Source organism: Oncorhynchus kisutch, linkage group LG14 (assembly GCF_002021735.2).
Source record: "Oncorhynchus kisutch isolate 150728-3 linkage group LG14, Okis_V2, whole genome shotgun sequence".
NCBI lineage: Eukaryota > Metazoa > Chordata > Actinopteri > Salmoniformes > Salmonidae > Oncorhynchus > Oncorhynchus kisutch.
The window spans coordinates 11,192,237-11,214,106 of NC_034187.2; the positions used below are offsets into that span (position 1 = coordinate 11,192,237).

Below are 21,870 nucleotides of genomic sequence, written 5' to 3' on the forward strand. Positions count from 1 at the left end.
ACTTACTATAAGTCTCTTGATAAGAGCGTCTGCTAAATGACTCACTACTTACTATAAGTCTGTCGATAAGAGCGTCTGCTAAATGACTCACTACTTACTATAAGTCTCTCGATAAGAGCGTCTGCTAAATGACTCACTACTTACTATAAGTCTCTCGATAAGAGCGTCTGCTAAATGACTCACTACTTACTATAAGTCTCTTGATAAGAGCGTCTGCTAAATGACTCACTACTTACTATAAGTCTCTCGATAAGAGCGTCTGCTAAATCACTCACTACTTACTATAAGTCTCTCGATAAGAACGTCTGCTAAATGACTCACTACTTACTATAAGTCTCTTGATAAGAGCGTCTGCTAAATAACTAAAATGTACAATGTCTTAGTTAGAAGTCTGTCAAAGATGGTGTTTATTATTCTGCTGTGCTATGCCCCTGTGCTATATGCCCCTGTGCTATATGCCCCTGTGCTATATGCCCCTGTGCTATGCCCCTGTGCTATGCCCCTGTGCTATGCCCTTGTGCTATGCCCTTGGGAAGTTGGTATAGAAACCAGGAAGAAGAAGTTAAGGACATAAGAATATTGTATTGTTTGATTCACACAGACGGTAGAAGTTAAGAGTGAGGCTGTTTCCTCCATCTCCCCGTTCCCCCTCAGGTCCTCCAAGTCACACCCTGGGCCTGTGGTCCACATCAGTGATAACCCCATGGATGAGGGAAAGGTAGGAACTTTCCAAAGAGCCATCAATCAATCAATTATTCATTAATTCCAGAGCTTCAGAACATTGCTGATTATTTACAACCTGCTTCTAAAAATCCAATTCTCAAAAAGGAAAATAATCATGTTGCTTGTTATTGTGGCAGATTTTGATTGGATTTGAATGTGGGACCGTGGTGTTGTGGGATCTGAAATGCAAAAAAGCTGACTACCGCTACAATCATGATGAGGTAAGGCATCTTTCTGTGGCTGTTGGTTCCTGTGGGGACTGACTGGGGAGAGGGGGACTTGCATTTAGAAATGAAATACACAGTGAACAATTATGTTCATTTGACATACGACTCTATCAATCTTCACTGCAAAACATTGCAATTCAGCAAATACATTGGAAATGTATCAATGCATTTGTAAGCAATGGATATTATTGTGGATTCAGACTGATTTATGTAACACTCTGTTGGAAAAATAATGTGTTAAGAGATCTCCTTGTCTGAAAGATCCACATCACAACTTGCTGTTATGAGTTTCCTGATCCACTATGAAGCAGCCACTCAGTACACAGTGTTTCTTCTTCTCTCTGTGTATCTTTATCCTCCAGGCTATCCACTCAGTACACACTGTTTCTTCTTCTCTCTGTGTATCTTTATCCTCCAGGCTATCCACTCAGTACACACTGTGTTTCTTCTTCTCTCTGTGTACCTTTATCCTCCAGGCTATCCACTCAGTACACACTGTTTCTTCTTCTCTCTGTGTATCTTTATCCTCCAGGCTATCCACTCAGTACACACTGTGTTTCTTCTTCTCTCTGTGTACCTTTATCCTCCAGGCTATCCACTCAGTACACACTGTGTTTCTTCTTCTCTCTGTGTACCTTTATCCTCCAGGCTATCCACTCAGTACACACTGTGTTTCTTCTTCTCTCTGTGTATCTTTATCCTCCAGGCTATCCACTCAGTACACACTGTGTTTCTTCTTCTCTCTGTATCTTTATCCTCCAGGCTATCCACTCAGTACACACTGTGTTTCTTCTTCTCTCTGTGTACCTTTTATCCTCCAGGCTATCCACTCAGTACACACTGTGTTTCTTCTTCTCTCTGTGTATCTTTATCCTCCAGGCTATCCACTCAGTACACACTGTGTTTCTTCTTCTCTCTGTGTATCTTTATCCTCCAGGCTATCCACTCAGTACACACTGTGTTTCTTCTTCTCTCTGTGTATCTTTATCCTCCAGGCTATCCACTCAGTACACACTGTGTTTCTTCTTCTCTCTGTGTACCTTTTATCCTCCAGGCTATCCACTCAGTACACACTGTGTTTCTTCTTCTCTCTGTGTATCTTTATCCTCCAGGCTATCCACTCAGTACACACTGTTTTTTCTTCTCTCTGTGTATCCGCTAAAGGACTACAGGTTGACACGGGAATGAAAATTCAAATTGGTCTTGCCCTGTCAGCATTTTTCCCGTACTGTCCTGATCCCGCAACAGTTCTATAACCCCGGAACTTTCCTGTCCTGTCCCGATAAAAATCACTCCCCTCCTGTGCTGATTTTTACGTGCAGAAATAACTTATTCCGTTAGCTGCTCGTCTGTCTGTCCCCCGCTCTGCATGTGAGTAACCATAGCAACTGCTCTGTTTGGCTGCTGCTCACTAATCACCAGACAGTTGCCTGCCCTGAACACACAGCTGATAACAACAACATTACCCGATTTTGGCAATGAAGGCAGGCCTCTTCTACATACTCAGAGGCAGATGAACTCATGATATGGACATGTGTAATTGTGTACAGTACCAGTCAAATGTTTGGACACACCTACTCATTCAAGGGTTTTTCTTTATTTTTCACAATTTTCTAGATTTCTATAATAATAGAAGACAAAACTATGAAATAACACATATGGAATCATGTAGTAACCAAAACAGTGTTAAACAAATCCAAATATATTTGAGATTCTTCGAAGTAGCCACCCTTTGACTTGATGACAGCTTTGCACATGCTTGGTATTTTCTCAACTAGCTTCACCTGGAATGTTTTTCCAACTGTCTTGAAGGAGTTCCCAGATATGCTGAGTACTTGTTGGCTGCTTTTTCTTCGTTCTGCGGTCCTTCACTTTTCCTTCACTCTGAGGTTGGGTGATTGTGGAGTCCAGGTCATCTGATGCAGCACTCTATCACTCTCCTTGGTCAGATAACCCTTACACAGCCTGGATGTGGGTCATTGTCTTGTTGAAAAACAAATGATAGTCCCACTAAGCGCAAACCAGATGGGATGGCGGATCGCTGCAGAATGCTGTGGTAGCCATTCTGGTTAAGTGTGCAGTGCCACCAGCAAAGCACCATCACACCTCCTCCTCCATGCTTCACGGTGGGAACCACGCATGCGGAGATAATTCGTTCACCTACTCTGCGTCTCACAGGATAGCCTAGTAGTTAGAGCATTGGACTAGTAACCGGAAGGTTGCAAGTTCAAACCCCCAAGCTGACAAGGTACAAATCTGTCGTTCTGCCCCTGAACAGGCAGTTAACCCACTGTTCCTAGGCCGTCATTGAAAATAAGAATTTGTTCTTAACTGACTTGCCTAGTTAAATAAAGGTAAAATAAATAAAATAAACAAAGACACATTGGTTGGATCCAAAAATCTCAAATTTGGACTCATCAGACTAAAGAACAGATTTCCACCAGTCTAATGTCCATTGCTCATGTTTCTTGGCCCAAGCAAGTCTCTTCTTATCATTAGTGTGGTTTCTTTGCAGTAATTTGACCATGAAGGCCTGATTCACGCAGTCTCCTCTGAACAGTTGATGTTGAGATGTGTTTGTTACTTGAACTCTGTGAAGCATTTATTTCGGCTGCAATTTCTGAGATTGTTAATTCTAACGAACTTGTCCTCTGCAGCCAAGGTGACTCTGGGTCTTCTATTCCTGTGGCGGTCCTCATGAGAGCCAGTTTCATCATAGCGTTTGATGGTTTTTGAGACTGCACAAGTTTTCCAGATTGACTGACCTTCATGTCTTAAAGTAATGATGGACTGTTGTTTCTCTTTGCTAATCTGCACTTGAAGAAACTTTCAAAGTTCTTAGAATTTTCCAGATTGACTGAACTTCATGTCTTATAGTAATGATGGACTGTCATTTCTCTTGAGCTGTTCTTGCCATAATATGGACTTGGTCTTTTACCAAATAGGGCGATCTTCCGTATACCACCCCTACCTTGTCACAACACAACTGATTGGCCCAAATGCATTAAGAAGGAAAGAAATTCCACAAATGAACTTTTAACAAGGCACACCTGTTAATTGAAATGCATTCCAGTTGACTACCTCATGAAGCTGGTTGAGAGAATGCCAAGAGTGTGCAAAGCTGTCATCAAGGCAAAGGGTGGCTACTTTGAAGAATCTAAATTCTAAAATCTATTTTGATTTAACACTTTTTTGGTTACTACATGATTCCATATGTGTTATTACTATTATTCTACAATGTAGAAAATAGTAAAAATAAAGAAAAACCCCTGTGAGTAGGTGTGTTCAAACTTGTAACTGGTACTGTCTCCGAGTAAATTTTGAAGGAACATCTAGGCCTAAACGGTAACGTTATTTGTTGTAGAACAGCTAGCTATGCTGCTGCTTCAGGGCGCTTATCCCGCTCTCCGGTTGTTATTTGATTAAACCGCTGCCGCGTACCCAGTTCCTTCATGCCAAAGACAACTCTAATACATTTTGTTACAACATTGCTCTTTCTTTTTATTGGCTTTAATGTTATTGATGGGTCCTTGGCTGTAACAAGACGTTGCAATTCCTCTCTTGAAGGAATCATCATTCACTGACGTACTTGGAGGCATCTGTAAAGTAGTGACTGGCTTACAACTGGAGTGAGAGTGAGCCAACGGAAGTTACCATATTACCATTTTTTTTTTTACCATATTTTTTCAAATAGATTTTAATGAGCTATAATAGGCCTACACACAGTGTGTTTTATTTTTATGAAATCCTACACACATGACACATTTCTACCCCCCCCAAAAAAATACTCAGTTCAGAATTATTTGTGTACTGCTGCCCATTCCTGTGGACTGTCGATCCTGTCCCGTTCTGTTCTGCACTTGACTCTAGAACTTCACTCCCATTCCTGCCTGAAGACCCGTGTCAACCCTTAGTATCCTCCCCTCCTCCAGGCCATCCACTCAGTAGCCTGGCACCATGAGGGAAAACAGTTCACCTGCAGCCACTCAGATGGAACTCTGACCACATGGAACGTACGTGTCCCCGCCAAGCCTACAATCACCATCACACCACACGGTAGGTTCTGATGCACACACAGACAACAATGGCCTCAGGAAGACAAAGATGGATGGAAACAGCACAACATACGAAAGCATGCCCAAATCAGTCAGATAATAGGCTATGGTACAATATGTTAATGTGTGCTTTTAATCGCATGTGCTTAGTACAGTTGTATTTATCAGTGTACAGAAAATTGATTTTTTTTTTTTTTCTCTGCAAAATTCCCTCCCAGGTAAGCAGCCCAAGGATGGAAAGAAGCCAGAACCATGTAAACCTATCCTCAAAGTGGAGTATAAAACGACTAGAGCTGGGTGAGTGATTGTTTGTCCTAGTAAACAATCATCCATAAAGGCTTGACCATGTGATCTGTCTAATTCATTTATTGAATGAATGTCTTTATTTCATATCCAGGGACGCCTTCGTGGTCATGTCTGGAGGCCTGTCCTATGACACAGGGTGCAGGAGGTCCTGTCTGACGGTGATGCATGGGAAGAGTACTGCTGTCCTGGAGATGGACTATCCCATCGTAGACTTCCTCACGCTCTGCGAAACACCATATCCTAATGGTAAGTTACATTATTATAGCACTGTTACGGAAGCACCATACCCTAATGGTAAGTTACAGTATTATAGCACTGTTACGGAAGCACCATATCCTAATGGTAAGTTACAGTATTATAGCACTGTTACGGAAGCACCATATCCTAATGGTAAGTTACAGTATTATAGCACTGTTACGGAAGCACCATACCCTAATGGTAAGTTACAGTATTATAGCACTGTTACGGAAGCACCATATCCTAATGGTAAGTTACAGTATTATAGCACTGTTACGGAAGCACCATACCCTAATGGTAAGTTACAGTATTATAGCACTGTTACGGAAGCACCATATCCTAATGGTAAGTTACAGTATTATAGCACTGTTACGGAAGCACCATATCCTAATGGTAAGTTACAGTATTATAGCACTGTTACGGAAGCACCATATCCTAATGGTAAGTTACAGTATTATAGCACTGTTACGGAAGCACCATACCCTAATGGTAAGTTACAGTATTATAGCACTGTTACGGAAGCACCATATCCTAATGGTAAGTTACAGTATTATAGCACTGTTACGGAAGCACCATACCCTAATGGTAAGTTACAGTATTATAGCACTGTTACGGAAGCACCATATCCTAATGGTAAGTTACAGTATTATAGCACTGTTACGGAAGCACCATATCCTAATGGGAAATTAAGTTTGAAATACAAATTGGATAGTGATACATTTTGGCAGCTTATGCTTCCATATCTAACACTGTCATAAGGATTTTTAATTTTTTTTTATCAAGACAGTTGAATGTTGTTGTTTTTGCTGCTTCATCACAGATTTCCAGGAGCCTTATGCTGTAGTTGTCCTCTTGGAAAAGGATTTGGTTGTCATCGACCTTGAACAAATTGGGTGAGTCTTGTAGTGACAATATGCTACATTATGCTTACTAATGCTGGCACAATACATGGAACAATGTCCTGCTGTTAGCTAACTTCAGTAGTAGGGTAGAGGGGTTGGAATAAAAGCAGAAGACAACAATCTATTGGACATCAGCGTACGTTAGACAATAAAGTCGTCTTCTGAATCTGGGTCTTACAACCACCCTTTTTGATTGACAGGTACCCAATATTTGAGAACCCGTACCCTCTGTCGATCCACGAGTCTCCAGTGACGTGCGTGGAGTACTTTGCTGACTGCCCTCCTGAACTCATACCTGCACTTTACTCTGTGGGCTCCCGGCAAAAGAGACAGGGTTACAGTAAGAAGGTAATGTGTCCCACTTAAAAAAAAAAATAGAGTAAGTAGTTCTATATTTTGCTTGTATCTATATGGTCACACGGTTATTGTTGTGTAGTAAAGGCATTTTTTTTGTATTTCCAGGAATGGCCTATAAGTGGTGGTAACTGGGGCCAAGGCACACTGAGCTACCCTGAGATCATCGTCACTGGGTGAGTACCTACCGAACACCTGAGGGCTGAAACACAACCATAGAGATTGTATAATGCACTTATATACGCAAGTCTTTTGAAGTGTGCACAACATTTACCTAACAAACTGTATTACAATTATGTACAGTGCCTTCGGAAAGTATTCAGACCCCTTGACTTTTTCCAAATGTTGCTACGTTACAGCCTTATTCTAAAATGGATTAAACAAAAAAGAAATCCTCAGCAATCTACACACAATACCCCATAATGACAAAGCGAAAACAGGTTTTTAGAGATTTTAGCAAATATATTAAAAATAAAGAACAGATACCTTATTTCCATAAGGAGACCCTTTGCTATGAGACTCAAAATTAGGCTCAGGTGCATCCTGTTTCCATTGATCATCCTACAACTTGATTGGAGTCCACCTGTGTTACATTCAATTGATTAGATAGGATTTGGAAACCATGCCCCTGTCTATATAAGGTTGTTGACAGTTGACCGTGCATGTCAGAACAAAAACCAAGCCATGAGGTCGACGGAATTGTCCGTAGAGCTCCAAGTCGGGATTGTGTCAAGGCACAGATCTGGGGAAGGGTACAAAAACATTTCTGCAACATTGAAGGCCCCCAAGAACACTGTGGCCTCCATCATTCTTAAATGGAAGAAGTTTGGACCCACCAATTATCTTCCTAGAACTGACTACCCTGGCAAACTGAGCAATCTGAGGAGAAGAGCCTTGGTCAGGGAGGTGATCAAGAACCTGATGGTCAGTCTGACAGAGCTCTAGAGTTCCTCTATCCAGAAGGACAACCATCTCTGCAGCACGCCACCAATCAGGCCTTTATTGTAAAGTGGCCAGATGGAAGCCAGTCCTCTGCAAAAGGCACATGACAGCCCGCTTGGAGTTTGCCAAAAGGCACCTAAAGACTCTCAGACCATGAGAAACAAGATTCTCTGGTCTGATGAAACCAAGCTTGAATTCTTTGGCCTGAATGCCAAGCATCACATCTGGAAGAAACCTGTCACCGTCCTTACGGTGAAGCGGCAGGGACTGGGAGACTGGTCAGGATCGAGGCAAAGGTTAATGGAGCAAAGTACAGAGCGATCCTTGATGAAAACCTGATCCATAGCACTCAGGACCTCAGACTGGGGCAAAAGTCCACAACAGGACAACAACCCTAAGCACACAGCCAAGACAACACAAGAGTGGCTAAATGTCCTTGAGTGGCCCAGCCAGAGCCCGGACTTGAACCCGATCGACCATCTCTGGAGAGACCTGAAAATAGTTGTGCAGCAACGCTCCCCATCCAACCTGACAGAGCCTGAGAGGATCTGCAGAGAAGAATGGGAGAAACAGCCCAAATATAGTTGTGCCAAGCTTTCAGCGTCATACCCAAGAAGACTCACGGATGTAATCGCTGCCAATGGTGCTTCAACAAAGTACTGACTAAAGGGTCTGAATATTTATGTAAATGTAATATTTCAGTTTTTTTATTTGTAGTAAATAAGCAACATTTTCTAAAAACCTATTTTTGCTTTGTCATTATGTGTGTCGATTGATGGGGGGAGATTTAATAAATTTTAGAAAACGGCTGTAACGTAACAATGTGGAAAAGGTCTAGCGTTCCAAATACTTCCTGAAGGCACTGTATTTACCATAGGAGTTTACCAACACAGCTGATCCCATTTTCCTTCTTTGCCATGAACAGACATGCTGACGGATCAATCAAGTTTTGGGATGCTTCTGCAAGTGAGTATGCTTTTTATTTGGATTCCTTCGAGAGAGATATATATATATATATATATATTTATTTATTTATTTATTTATTTGGATGAAATGAGAATTACCACAACGGTTTGTCCCTTTTGTGAAGAAATGTAATTCATTTGTATACAGTATGTAGAGCCAATGATACCTGTAGATCAATGCTCATAGTCCATTATAATATATATTAACATTACAGTTCATTCATTTAGCAGATGCTCTTATCCAGAGTGACTTACAGGAACAATTAGGGCTAAGTTCCTTGCTCAAGGGCACATGGACAGATTTTTCACATAGTTGGCTCTGGGATTTGAAAAAGCGACCCTTTCAGTTACTTGCCCAATGCTTTTAACCACACTAGACTAACTGCCACCCCCATTGTCTCCCTTCCTCTGTCCTAGTAATGCTCCAAGTACTGTACAAGCTGAAGACTGCCAAGGTATTTGAGAAGGCTCTAAAGGGCGGTAAGGAGGAGAAGCCGAGCACAGAGATAGTGGATGAGGATCCCTTTGCCATCCAGACTTTGTCGTGGTGCCCAGAGAGCAGAATGCTGTGTGTGGCCGGAGTCTCCGCCCACGTCATCATCTATAGGTTCAGCAAACAGGAAATGACCACAGAGGTGGTGCAGGTAACCATAGCAACCAGTTTCAATATTCTGTTTATGCAGTGTTTTGTATAATATCTGTACCGTATTATAATGTAAACAGTTTCTCAATATTATATCAAAACATTATGAACACCTGCTCTTTCCATGACTTAGACTGACCAGGTGGAAGCTATGATCCCTTATTGATGTCACTTGTTAAATGCACTTCAATCAGTGTAGATGAAGGGGAGGAGACAGGTTAAATAACATTTCAATCATTTAAATAATATTTAAGCCTTGAGACAATTGAGCCATGGATTGTGTGTGTGTCATTCAGAGGGTGAAGATGTGTCTTTGAACGGGGTATGGTAGTAAGTGCCAGGCGCACCGGTTTGTGTTAAGAACTGCAACGCTGCTGGGTTTTTCACGCTCAACAGTTTCCTGTGTGAATCAAGAATGGTCCACCACCCAAAGGACATCCAGCCAACTTGACACAACTGTAGTAAGCATTGGAGTCAACATGGGCCAACATCCCTGTGGAACACTTTCAACACCTTGTAGACTCCATGTCCCAATGAATCGAGGCTGTTTTGAGGGCAAAGGGGGGTGGGGGGTTATGGGGTGCGCAACTCAATATTAGCAAGGTGTTCCTGATGTTTTGTACACTCAGTGTATTGTATACCAGCGACGTAAGGATGTGTACCAGCAATGTGAGGCTGTATACTGTACCAGCAATGTGAGGGTGTTTACCAGCAATGTGAGGCTGTATACTGTACCATCGATGTGAGGGTGTATACCAGCAATGTGAGGCTGTATACTGTACCAGCAATGTGAGGCTGTATACTGTACCAGCAATGTGAGGGTGTATACCAGCAATGTGAGGCTGTATACTGTACCAGCAATGTGAAGGTGTATACCAGCAATGTCAGGCGGTATACTGTACCAGCAATGTGAGGGTGTATACCAGCAATGTGTTTTTTACCTGACTAATCAGGAATTCCTTATTTTCTGGCATTGATAAATAATTTAAAAAATAAATTCCAATTTTATTTGATATGCCTTTTATTATCGTTTGCCAGATGTTTCCCAGCTATTAGTCTTTCTGTTTCTAGGTATTATTACTCTCTCTCCTCAGCTGTTGGAGGTGCGTATGCAGGGTGAGCTGAACGATGTGGATTCTCCAGACCCAGCAGGAGACCATCCTCCCACCCCCTCTACCCCAGTACCCCCCTCCTCCTCCAGCCCTACCCAGGAGAGAGAGCCCCCTGAGGCACAGCCCTTCACCTCTGATGACCGGCCCAGGGATAACGTACCAGGCCTTAAGTATGGACCACCAGACAGTGCATGTTCTTCTCCTGCCAGGCATTGACATTTTCTATTGTAGACTTCAAAACTCCAGTATTCTGTTTTATTACAAGAAGTGTCATCCATGAAGAAAAGACAAGATCATGATAAGTAGGCTGTTTGAATGTAAGATTAATGCACGTACAAATGCATTATAAACCGTGAACAATGGGTGATGGTGTAGCATTGAATCTAGGTGCAGTAAGGACTGTTCACTGCATGTTGTCTGGTGTGTCGTGTCTGCAGGGTCTGGAGCGCCCCTCTGAAGCAGTCTCCTGGTTACCAGGTGGAGCTGGTCATTCAACTGGTCTGGGTTAGTGGGGAGCCGCCGCAGCAGATCACCAGCCTGGCCGTCAGCTCGTCAGACGGACTGTAAGTCCGCCTGTCTGTCCATCTGTCAGCATGAACCTCTGCTCTCTTGATGGTCAAGGTGTACATGAGACACATCACCTACAGCTGTATTCATGTAGTGAGCAAAGATCACAGACAAATGGAATATACTGGAACTCAGGGCATATCATTTACTTTTTGGTCAATCAGGTCAAAAAATCTACCAGCCGCTCAGATGTTTTACCAGCCAAAATATTTTTTCTGGCTAAAATTACACCAACAAAAGACACACAAAAGGATGAGCATGCTTTGTAATGTTTCTAATATATATATATATATATATATTTTTAAATTCATTATTTTACCTGGTAAGTTGACTGAGAACACATTCTCATTTACAGCAACGACCTGGGGAATAGTTACAGGGGAGAGGAGGGGGATGAATGAGCCAATTGTAAACTGGGGATTATTAGGTGACCGTGATGGTTTGAGGGCCAGATTGGGAATTTAATACCCCTACTCATTCGATAAGTGCCATGGGATCTTCAATGACCTCAGAGAGTCAGGACACCCGTTTAACGTCCCATCCGAAAGACGGCACCCTGCACAGGGCAGTGTAATCACTGCCCTGTGGCATTGGGATATTTTTTTAGACCAGCGGAAAGAATGCCTCCTACTGTGGCCCTCCAACACCACTTCCAGCAGCATCTGGTCTCCCATCCAGGGACTGACCAGGACCAACCCTGCTTAGCTTCAGAAGCAAGCCAGCAGTGGCTGGTATGCTGCTGGCGCAATACATGTATTACTAGTAAGAAGTAATGTGGTATATTGTTTAATTATATTTTTATTAACCAAAATATCATGTGAGACAAAAATGTTCACCTGCCCCTTTAAGGGCGTGAGTTTACCTCGGTAGCGCGACTTCAGTCATGTTTGTGCCTGTGAGATTGAGTCTGACTAATAGAGGCGTTGTCTTCTCTTCCCCTAGCAGTTGAAACTCAAACATAGAAATACGACCTAGCTTGTGAACAAAACAATGAAACTAGCCAAGAAACACCAGGACAAAGTCTCACATCAGTAGACTTTGGTTTCAAGTAAATTAGACCAACTTTTATGCCTGCGCTAGCACTTCTAAATGAATCTTTCATTCAGCTCTTCACTTGCTGCGCACAGCTATGGAGCGAGATACCTGCCAAAAGGTTGGGGTAGGATAGTAAGAAAATCCATACGGAAATTGTTAGGATCGTAAGAAAAGCCATGTGTGAAATGTAAACATGAAATTGAATCTGTGAACATACGAACACCATGTTACGATTACGGAAGAACATTTTAGACTTGAACAAATCTAGTGTTGCAATTCTGACGTACAATAATACCTTTCAGAGTTTTGGCAGTTTCATCTCACCAACCCCAAAAAAATGTACACAAACGGCCTGTGTAGAAGTAAGGGAAACCGGAAAGAGGCATCTTGCACGTTTTCAAGTTAAAAGTCTCCGTTCTCTCGTACTCTTCAGTTGAGTTTACTTCACATTTAGGTTGCTAATGTAATGGATTTATTTACCAGCGCATGTCTAGATAGCACCAGCTGTATTATGCCTACAGTTAAGTTTCAGTCTGCTAGTTGTATCTCTACAGCATGGACATATCTCTGGGTGACGTGGACATCCTCATGCACCTTATCAAAATATGACTCTGTATCGCACCATCCCATTCTCTGGGGTCTGTCTGCAATCATAACCAGTAGAATCTAACAGGAATATTGAATCATAACCAGTAGTAGTATCTAACAGGAATATTGAATCATAACCAGTAGTAGTATCTAACAGGAATATTGAATCATAACCAGTAGTAGTATCTAACAGGAATATTGAATCATAACCAGTAGTAGTATCTAACAGGAATATTGAATCATAACCAGTAGTAGTATCTAACAGGAATATTGAATCATAACCAGTAGTAGTATCTAACAGGAATATTGAATCATAACCAGTAGTAGTATCTAACAGGAATATTGAATCATAACCAGTAGTGGTATCTAACAGGAATATTGAATCATAACCAGTAGTGGTATCTAACAGGAATATTGAATCATAACCAGTAGTGGTATCTAACAGGAATATTGAATCATAACCAGTAGTGGTATCTAACAGGAATATTGAATCATAACCAGTAGTGGTATCTAACAGGAATATTGAATCATAACCAGTAGTGGTATCTAACAGGAATATTGAATCATAACCAGTAGTGGTATCTAACAGGAATATTGAATCATAACCAGTAGTGGTATCTAATATATATCCATATCATTTATTGATATGGATATAGCCTCTACGTGATGGGGTTGTGCAACGTAAATGGCTATAACAAGCCTCCATGCAGAGTGGAATTTACAAATACAACAGTCAAAAGGCCTAGTTTAAGGCCTACGGTCCGTGCTCCGAAATACTGGGAAAAGTGTGATTCATTAGGTTACATGATCACCACAGTAGCCGCACACGGCTATAAAAATTCATTCTGAGTCAGTTAAGAATAACACACAACAGCATGGTATATTTAGATAGTGGAATAGGCCCAGCGCAGGCAGTTATTCTAGACAAGGCTCTTCTGTGACTTTATCATTCTCACACAAGTCATTTGCTGAAGGCCCAAGCCTATACTACGCCATGTACTTGTATAACGGCATTATTGAATGCAGTTTTAAAACAAGCTCTAGACTTTTATTTTGGAAATGAAACCTGAAGCTGCAAAGCAACACTAACGTCTCGGTTAGAGTTGCTCGATAGACTAGCAACGTTCGGTTTATGTCCGTTGCAGATGCCACATCACTGACAAAAGTTTGTACGTATAAAAAAGATCTGTAACCAAGTGAAGGGAGAAGTAAAGAGTGTTTACAAATCTAATTGAACATTTACGTTTAGTGTTTCACTTCAATTTACTTCTGGATGTTTTTTACGATCCTAACGAAGCGTACGTTCAACCTTTTTGTCAGCGATCTCGCTCCATACACATCCCCCAGCCAGGCAGTGTTACAGGGAGAGATCTCGCTCCATACACATCCCCCAGCCAGGCAGTGTTGCAGGGAGAGATCTCGCTCCATACACATCCCCCAGCCAGGCAGTGTTACAGGGAGAGATCTCGCTCCATACACATCCCCCAGCCAGGCAGTGTTGCAGGGAGAGGTGGAATTAGACTATATAGGATTTGTAGTTATTTGACTTTGTGCGATTAATTTACCAGCTATGAAACAAAACGGCAGAAATCATTTGAAAACAGCTACTGCAGCATTTATTTTACTATAAATGTGATCGTACTTGACTATTTTTTTAAATATTTTTTATTAACAAATGTGAGTGAAATGCTCGCACTGTGGAGCCCTGACCACAAGGCAACATGGTGCACTGTGGAGCCCTGACCACAAGGCAACATGGTGCACTGTGGAGCCCTGACCACAAGGCAACATGGTGCACTGTGGAGCCCTGACCACAAGGCAACATGGTGCACTGTGGAGCCCTGACCACAAGGCAACATGGTGCACTGTGGAGCCCTGACCACAAGGCAACATGGTGCACTGTGGAGCCCTGACCACAAGGCAACATGGTGCACTGTGGAGCCCTGACCACAAGGCAACATGGCTGGTGAAATAGACATCTTACCCACAAATTGCCTAAATCTACCTGCATTTGGCAGGTGTTAATTTTAGGCCCTGCTGTAACTGAATCAAAGACTTTATTGGTTGCATGTTGGGCTTAAAACAGTTTGTGTTGTTTCTAAAACTGCAGGTGACCTGTGTTCAGTAAAAATTATGAACCTTTTCTTTTCCTCCCACAGTGTGGTGTTTGGCAACAGCAGCGGTCTGGCTGTCGTGGACTACCTTCAGAAGAGCCTCCTCCTGAACATGAGCACGTCAGAGCTGTACAGTCCCTCAGACCCCTACCAGAGACAGCCTCGGTCGCCTCGCAAGACACGCCAGCCATCTGGAGGTGAAGGGAGCATGCGTTCACATTTTAATGTTCAGTTGAGTAGGCTACGGCATGTAGCTATGTTCACAGAAATTAAAGGAAGTATGTTCACGCAGAATGTTGTGTCAAAAAGACTACAATATCTTCCTTGTGTTGTTTTAACTGTCTCCCCCCATACTTAAGTATGTTCTCTAGAACCCCTACCTGATAGTGTCATGAAAGTGATTAGTGTAGTAGTGTGTTGTCAAGTGAGTTGTAGTTTGGACTGAAAAGTATTGATAGTCCAGAGTATAGAATGAGAACACAACTACTGTATATAACGGAGATCTCTGTGGTCCAGTGTATGCCTGACCTATTAAAGCCAGTAAGCTAGCTAGAGGAGCAGGCCTCACACTAGGCTTGGGCGGTAACCAGATTTTCATTTCGTCATACAGTCCTTCTCTCATCCCGGGATTTACAATATTACCGACATAGCACACAAGGGGGTGATAAAAACGCAAGAAAAGCCCATTGGTCCTCTATTACCAGAATGTTGACAAAATTAGCACAAACTAATAGAGAAATCGCATAAATGCTAACGAAAACAAGCAAACTAATTTTAAAGACAGGCAAATCCAGCTCATAAAGTTACACAAGCATAGCTAGTAGCTACCAAATGTCACTTTCATTGACTGTTGACATTTACAAGCGAAAGTGAACGAGATAAACGGTGCAAATGAACGAAGAGGTGATGCATGCTTTGTTGAAGGAAGAGCAGCATGTGTACACAGAGCATAGGGGAGAAGGAAGAGCAGCATGTGTACACGGAGCATAGAGGAGAAGAATAGAGAAGGAAGAGCAGCATGTGTACACAGAGCATAGAGGAGAAGAATAGAGAAGGAAGAGCAGCATGTGTACACAGAGCATAGAGGAGAAGACTAGAGAAGGAAGAGCAGCATGTGTACACGGAGCATAGGGGAGAAGAATAGAGAAGGAAGAGCAGCATGTGTACACAGAGCATAGGGGAGAAGAATAGAGAAGGAAGAGCAGCATGTGTACACAGAGCATAGAGGAGAAGGAAGAGCAGCATGTGTACACAGAGCATAGAGGAGAAGGAAGAGCAGCATGTGTACACAGAGCATAGAGGAGAAGAATAGAGAAGGAAGAAAAGGGACAGTAGGAAGCACAGGGAGAAAATGGCAGCTGTACAGATCTCATTCAGAGCTCTTTGACTTCCAACGGTAAGCCATTATAAGATATTTGATAGCAATCATTTAGTAGTGATTTTCATACAAGTGTAACTTCATGACCTCACAACAGAGTCGCTCATAGATATAGAATGCTATGGACTCAGCAGCTTCTGCTTTCTCCATTGGGCAATTTATAAGCAAACACGTGACTGGCTCAAATGTTCTGGGGAACTACAGTAAACTTCATTACACCTAGGACATTATTTTGCATTATGAAGAACACAATCTGCTTTATCTCCTAAGGTATTGCACAAGTTGACTGCCCGTATTAACTTAAACAGTAGCTACAAATATTCAAACTTATTGGAAACCTTTTTTCCAAACTTCCCCCGGTGTACTCTATATACAGTATACCACCCAAGCCTACCAGTTTGGCTTCACACCCCTGAGTGCGCCACCCCCTGCAGTAGCATTAGTCTCTCAACAGGAGGCATCCCTGGTGGACTGTCCATCTGTTCAGTGCCACTATAGAAGCCACAGAGAAACATGCTCATCATGACTGGGCTCGGTCTGTGCCGTGTTGGGAGTGCCCTGCCTTTTGCTTCCACTGGTCGAAAGTAAATGGACATTTTTGGAACACTGTACACAAACACATTAGAGTAGGGCTTCACGCTTGTTGTTGCTTCTGACTGCCTTGTCATTTCTGTCACCAATACATGCTATCTCTCTCTGTGTTGCCATACTTCCTCTTATGCTCTTTCTTTATCTTGCCGTCCTACCACTCATGTTTCTCATTGTGGTCATGTCATCCTTGGCTTAGTGAGCCTCCAGGGGCTCAGCAAGGACTGGGTTCAATAGTGCTCTTCAGTCATGCCTTGACTCAAATGTTGATAACTAAGCCTACAATTTCAATTCACTCACAAATCGAGTCATCTTGTCATCATTTGATTTACTGTTTAACTGTATGAGAGTTAATTTATATTTAATTAATTAGTCTCAAAAACGGTGGTATTGTTTTTAAACCCATACATACTGATCTGCAGTACTATTGGAGTGAATGCAGTTGCTAGCCTCTGTGAGTTAGCTGTTTTTCTGTTCTGATTCACTATCATTGTTTTGTCTCACCTATTTTCCTCTGTTGATCTCTCTCTATGGCCTTGTAAAGACAAAGACATTCCGCCTGTGACATCTTGCATGTCCCGCCTTTCTATATTTTATACGTCTATGAAAAAGACCTATCATTCTTCTAACTCCCGTAAGTCATCTCATGTTTATCACAATCTTTGTTGTCTTCTCTCTTTCTCTCTCCACCTCTCTTTCTCTTCAATCTGCCTTTTCTGTCAAGGCAGATTCCTCTCACTGTTTATTTCGTGCCTGTTCTCCACATCTCTGTGATAATATCACATTGGTCTAAGACATGTCTGTTCTCCACAGCTCTGTGATAATATCACATTGGTCTAAGACATGTCTGTTCTCCACAGCTCTGTGATAATATCACATTGGTCTAAGACATGTCTGTTCTCCACAGCTCTGTGATAATATCACATTGGTCTAAGACATGTCTGTTCTCCACAGCTCTGTGATAATATCACATTGGTCTAAGACATGTCTGTTCTCCACAGCTCTGTGATAATATCACATTGGTCTAAGACATGTCTGTTCTCCACAGCTCTGTGATAATATCACATTGGTCTAAGACATGTCTGTTCTCCACAGCTCTCAGTGATAACAGCGATGGAAACAACATTTCAGAGGAGAAAAGCAGCAAATCACCAACGTCAGGTAACATTTAATTCTCCATTACTGCATAATAAAAAAACGCAATAAAAAAATCTACCTTTTTCTTGAGAAAGTACGAAAAGGACATGTTCGATATACATGTTTATCCATTTAGCTGCTTTTCAGTATTAAGGAGTGTTGAATGAGTTGATGTCCACTGAAGTGTTCTTGTTACCAGGCTCTACGACACCCACCAATTCAGACGATGAACACAAACAGAAAAGGTTTATAGAAATGGGTACTGTATAACACTTATAAATCAACAACATCTACAGAGCTTCATTCTTCCCAAACGTTCTGGCCGTCGGAAATGCAATGCAATTTTACATTTGCCTTTGTCTTTTTAAAACACATTTGCAGTGAAGTCCAAAAGCAGGCGCTTTTCCAAGACGGTTGCCAATGACTTTGGTAGTGTATGATCCCTGTGTTATAAACTCTACTGCTTTCTTTCTCTCACCGACCTCACTGGGCTTCTAACCAAGGCTATGCCCTAATCCAACATGGCTGACCTCACTGGGCTTCAAACCAAGGCTATGCCCTAATCCAACATGGCCGACCTCACTGGGCTTCTAACCAAGGCTGTGCCCTAATCCAACATGGCCGACCTCACTGGGCTTCTAACCAAGGCTATGCCCTAATCCAACATGGCCGACCTCACTGGGTTTCTAAACAAGGCTGTGCCCTAATCCAACATGGTCTCTTACCGACTTCACTGGGCTTCTAACCAAGGCTATGCCCTAATCCAAGATGGCCGACCTCACTGGGTTTCTAAACAAGAGGTTGTGCCCCAATCCAACATGGCCGCCTATGCATCATGTGCTAATGAAGGTGATGGAGAAGAAACGTACTCAATCTGTGGGTTGTTTTTGTCAATCACAAGGTTGCTGATGTCTATTAAAGTGATCCTCTGCACTTTGTCAAATGCATGATTGATAGAGGGGTATACACTTGTATCTCTTAGGACCAAATGTATTATGCTTTTTTGCACTAATTATGCTTTTTTGCATTGTTGTACCTGTTCTCTCTAGAGGGAATATAATGGGAATATAATGTCAAATAAAGACACTAAAAACATTTTATTTTATCACTCATCTAAAAGTAGTGTATGTTTTCACTGGTTCAAATGTATACTAACTCTGACCATTAATCTCTTAACTAATTTCTAACAAATTGAGGTATTGGGAATGTTCATCAGTAGAATAACGCAAGATTCGGTTTGACCAACAAAAATAACATATTTGTATTACAGAGCTTTGATCCTTGATTATTCACTTTAATGATTTTCCCTCCCATTCCTCCCTAGTCATTTAAAAAAATAAAAAAATAATAATCAATGTCTTTTTCTTGTCTACCTCTTGCTTTGTGCGTGCGTGATGCACTCAATGACCGGCTGCCTCTGAGTCTCAATGCTAATTCTACATTCTAATGCTAATTCTACAGTCGAATTTTACATTCTAATGCTAATTCTACATTCTAATGCTAATTGTACATTCTAATGCTAATTCTACAGTCTAATTCTACATTCTAATTCTACAGTCTCCTCAAACTTTTTGCCAATGAATGATGGATGACACAAATTGCTGAAAGTGATCAAAACAAGTAGCGTTTTAATGGAGATCATTGTATTTGACATTCATTTTGCTTGATTCCAAAGTATTAATTTGTAAAGAGGGCATGTTTTATTTAATTTATTTATTTGTATTTATTTTCCTTGCAGCCAAGATGTCAAAGAAAATGAGCTCACCTACAGAGCAAAAGACAGGCCTGGGTAAGCCCCTATAACTTTGTGTTGATTACATTCCATAGTAGTCCTTTTACCTTTCAGGTTCTATTCCCACTTCCTAATTAAACCAAACTTTCCTTACAGTTTCAATGTTTGTTTGTGAGAGTGTAGCTCTAGCCTGGTGGTACCAGCCTAATAGCTGCGTTCTCCATTGTGCATCAGAATTGTGTGCTATCTCACGATCAGGCTGGTTCCACCTGTAAGAAAGACGTGTCACAGAATGTGTAAAATTCAAATTCTGGTATCTTGTAAACTGACACATATGTACTCTCTGTTTGGCCTTGTCCTCTCTATAAGCAGAGGAGAGGGTGCGACAGCAGCGCTCTCTCCCATACAAGAGGTGCTTTTGTTGTATGAAGGAGGGCAAGGAGTCCAGAACTTTAACCTTTGACTTTTGACACTAACTCCCTTACTGACTGACAGACTTGTTGGTTCCAGCCTCTGCACCTCTCTGTTTCAGAGGGGTTGGGTTAAATGCGGAAGACACATTTCAGTTGAATGCATTCAGTTGTACAACTGACTAGATATCTCCCTTTCCCTTGTTTAGTTTGCCATGCTATTCAAACTGCTAAACATGTGGTAAAGTATTGCCCCCTCCTGTCTCCTTAAGTTAAATACTGCTTAAGGAAGGTATGGCTTTTTCTAGATGTTTCACATTGAGAACACAGCTTCATCTTTGGCCAAATGCCCATGGTCCTACTGTAGGTGAATTAGGTGCTAAACTTATTTGTCGTTTTGAAAACTAAATTAACACCAGATCTCATGTGATTTCTCAATGATGAAACACCATGTGGTTCTTCTGGAATTACCTTTATTTTGTGCTACTGTAGTTCTTAAGATGGGTGTTTCATGTGCTGCTCCTTGTGTGCATTGTGAACAAATGTGATGCTTTTTTTCTCTAGCTTGGATATACCTCTGCATAACTAACTTGCTCATGAGACAATGCAGGACTTCTCCTGAATTTCAGTGTCTACATGAAAGTACACAGGTCTAACCTTCCGTTGGGTTATTAACCAATCCTATTTTCCTTTCCTTTTCCAACTCTATCAAAGCATCCACTTTCATATTATCCATCACTTCTCCTCTCTATTTGTCCTCTCTCTATACCATCCAGATGCCAAGGACAGTTCGTTCAGCCGCTCGAGGAGTTCCAGTGTGACCAGTATAGAGCGGGAGTCCCGCGAAGCCATCTCCTCCTTCCACTTCAGTGAGAGTTTCCCCAGGAAGACGGACAGCAGCCCCAGCCCCAGCCTGTGGTTGGGTACTACCCAGGGTACTGTCCTGGTCCTCTCCCTCAGCCTGCCACCTACAGGGGACCAGAGGCTGCAGCAACCTGTCGGAGTCTCTTCCTGTGGTAAGTGTGATTGCTGATATGAGTTAGGTTTGCGTCCCAAATTTAACCCTATTCCCTATGTAGTGTACTACTTTTGACCAGGGCCCGTAGGGCAGCCATGGTAACCTTAATAACAATAAATGACACAGTGGAGCCCATTCAACATTTCAGGTCTCGGACAAGGTTAGCCGGTTCACTGACCCATCTCTGTGACAGCAGAAGCATTACCACCACCTTGACTGTGGTGGCTGAATCTGGATGGAAATAGAACTAGTTTGCGGCGACATATACTCTCACAAATGTTCCAAATATGTATTAGTTTCTTTGCATTAAAGCAGTGGTCCCCAAACTGTGGTTCGGGTAGCACTAGTCGTCTGCATGTTTACTGAAGGTTGTCAGCAAACCTATATATTATTAATGAGAGCGAGAGATCCAGTATAAGGCCTTATAAATGTGTTTATAATGAAGCAAGAGGTCTAACATGTCTCTTTCTATGTCCTCCAGGTACTCTGGTCAGACTAAAAGGAGGTATCCTGACTATGGCCTTCCTGGACTCCCTTGGGGCGGTCCTACCCCCTTCCTACGAGCCATGGTCCGAGCCCAACGCTCCAGACGAGGAGAAGACAAGGAGGCGCAGGCCGGCCTCCCCACCCCCCACCCAGGAGGGTCAGGACAGCCAGTACGCTGTGGTGTGCTCAGAGAAACAGGCCAAGGTGGTGGGTCTGCCCTCCCAGTCCTGCTTCTTCAAACACAACATCACAGAGAGCTCCTTCGTGCTGAGAGCTGACGTGGTGCAGATGGCCGCTGGACTCTGCCTCGCCTGCTTCTGTGCTAATGGACACATCATGACTCTGAGGTAC

General features: G+C 42.3%; 1 protein-coding gene across 3 annotated transcripts in view; it reads left to right on the plus strand.

Annotated features, from left to right (window-relative positions):
• LOC109904306 (syntaxin-binding protein 5) overlaps window positions 1-21,870 on the plus strand; it is a 44,744-nt gene that overhangs the window by 15,928 nt on the left and 6,946 nt on the right. The window contains exons 6-24 of one of the 3 annotated variants that reach the window (XM_031787805.1): window positions 655-718; window positions 861-944; window positions 4,883-5,006; window positions 5,224-5,302; window positions 5,403-5,557; window positions 6,369-6,441; window positions 6,651-6,798; window positions 6,913-6,980; window positions 8,672-8,712; window positions 9,129-9,355; window positions 10,449-10,636; window positions 10,904-11,029; window positions 14,816-14,967; window positions 17,832-17,897; window positions 18,073-18,132; window positions 18,255-18,302; window positions 19,612-19,662; window positions 20,792-21,031; window positions 21,515-21,866. In XM_031787805.1, the coding sequence (XP_031643665.1) occupies window positions 655-718; window positions 861-944; window positions 4,883-5,006; window positions 5,224-5,302; window positions 5,403-5,557; window positions 6,369-6,441; window positions 6,651-6,798; window positions 6,913-6,980; window positions 8,672-8,712; window positions 9,129-9,355; window positions 10,449-10,636; window positions 10,904-11,029; window positions 14,816-14,967; window positions 17,832-17,897; window positions 18,073-18,132; window positions 18,255-18,302; window positions 19,612-19,662; window positions 20,792-21,031; window positions 21,515-21,866 (2,346 nt within the window). The remainder of the gene's footprint in view (window positions 1-654; window positions 719-860; window positions 945-4,882; window positions 5,007-5,223; window positions 5,303-5,402; window positions 5,558-6,368; window positions 6,442-6,650; window positions 6,799-6,912; window positions 6,981-8,671; window positions 8,713-9,128; window positions 9,356-10,448; window positions 10,637-10,903; window positions 11,030-14,815; window positions 14,968-17,831; window positions 17,898-18,072; window positions 18,133-18,254; window positions 18,303-19,611; window positions 19,663-20,791; window positions 21,032-21,514; window positions 21,867-21,870) is intronic. The other 2 variants (XM_031787806.1, XM_031787807.1) reach the window with 2 other exon arrangements.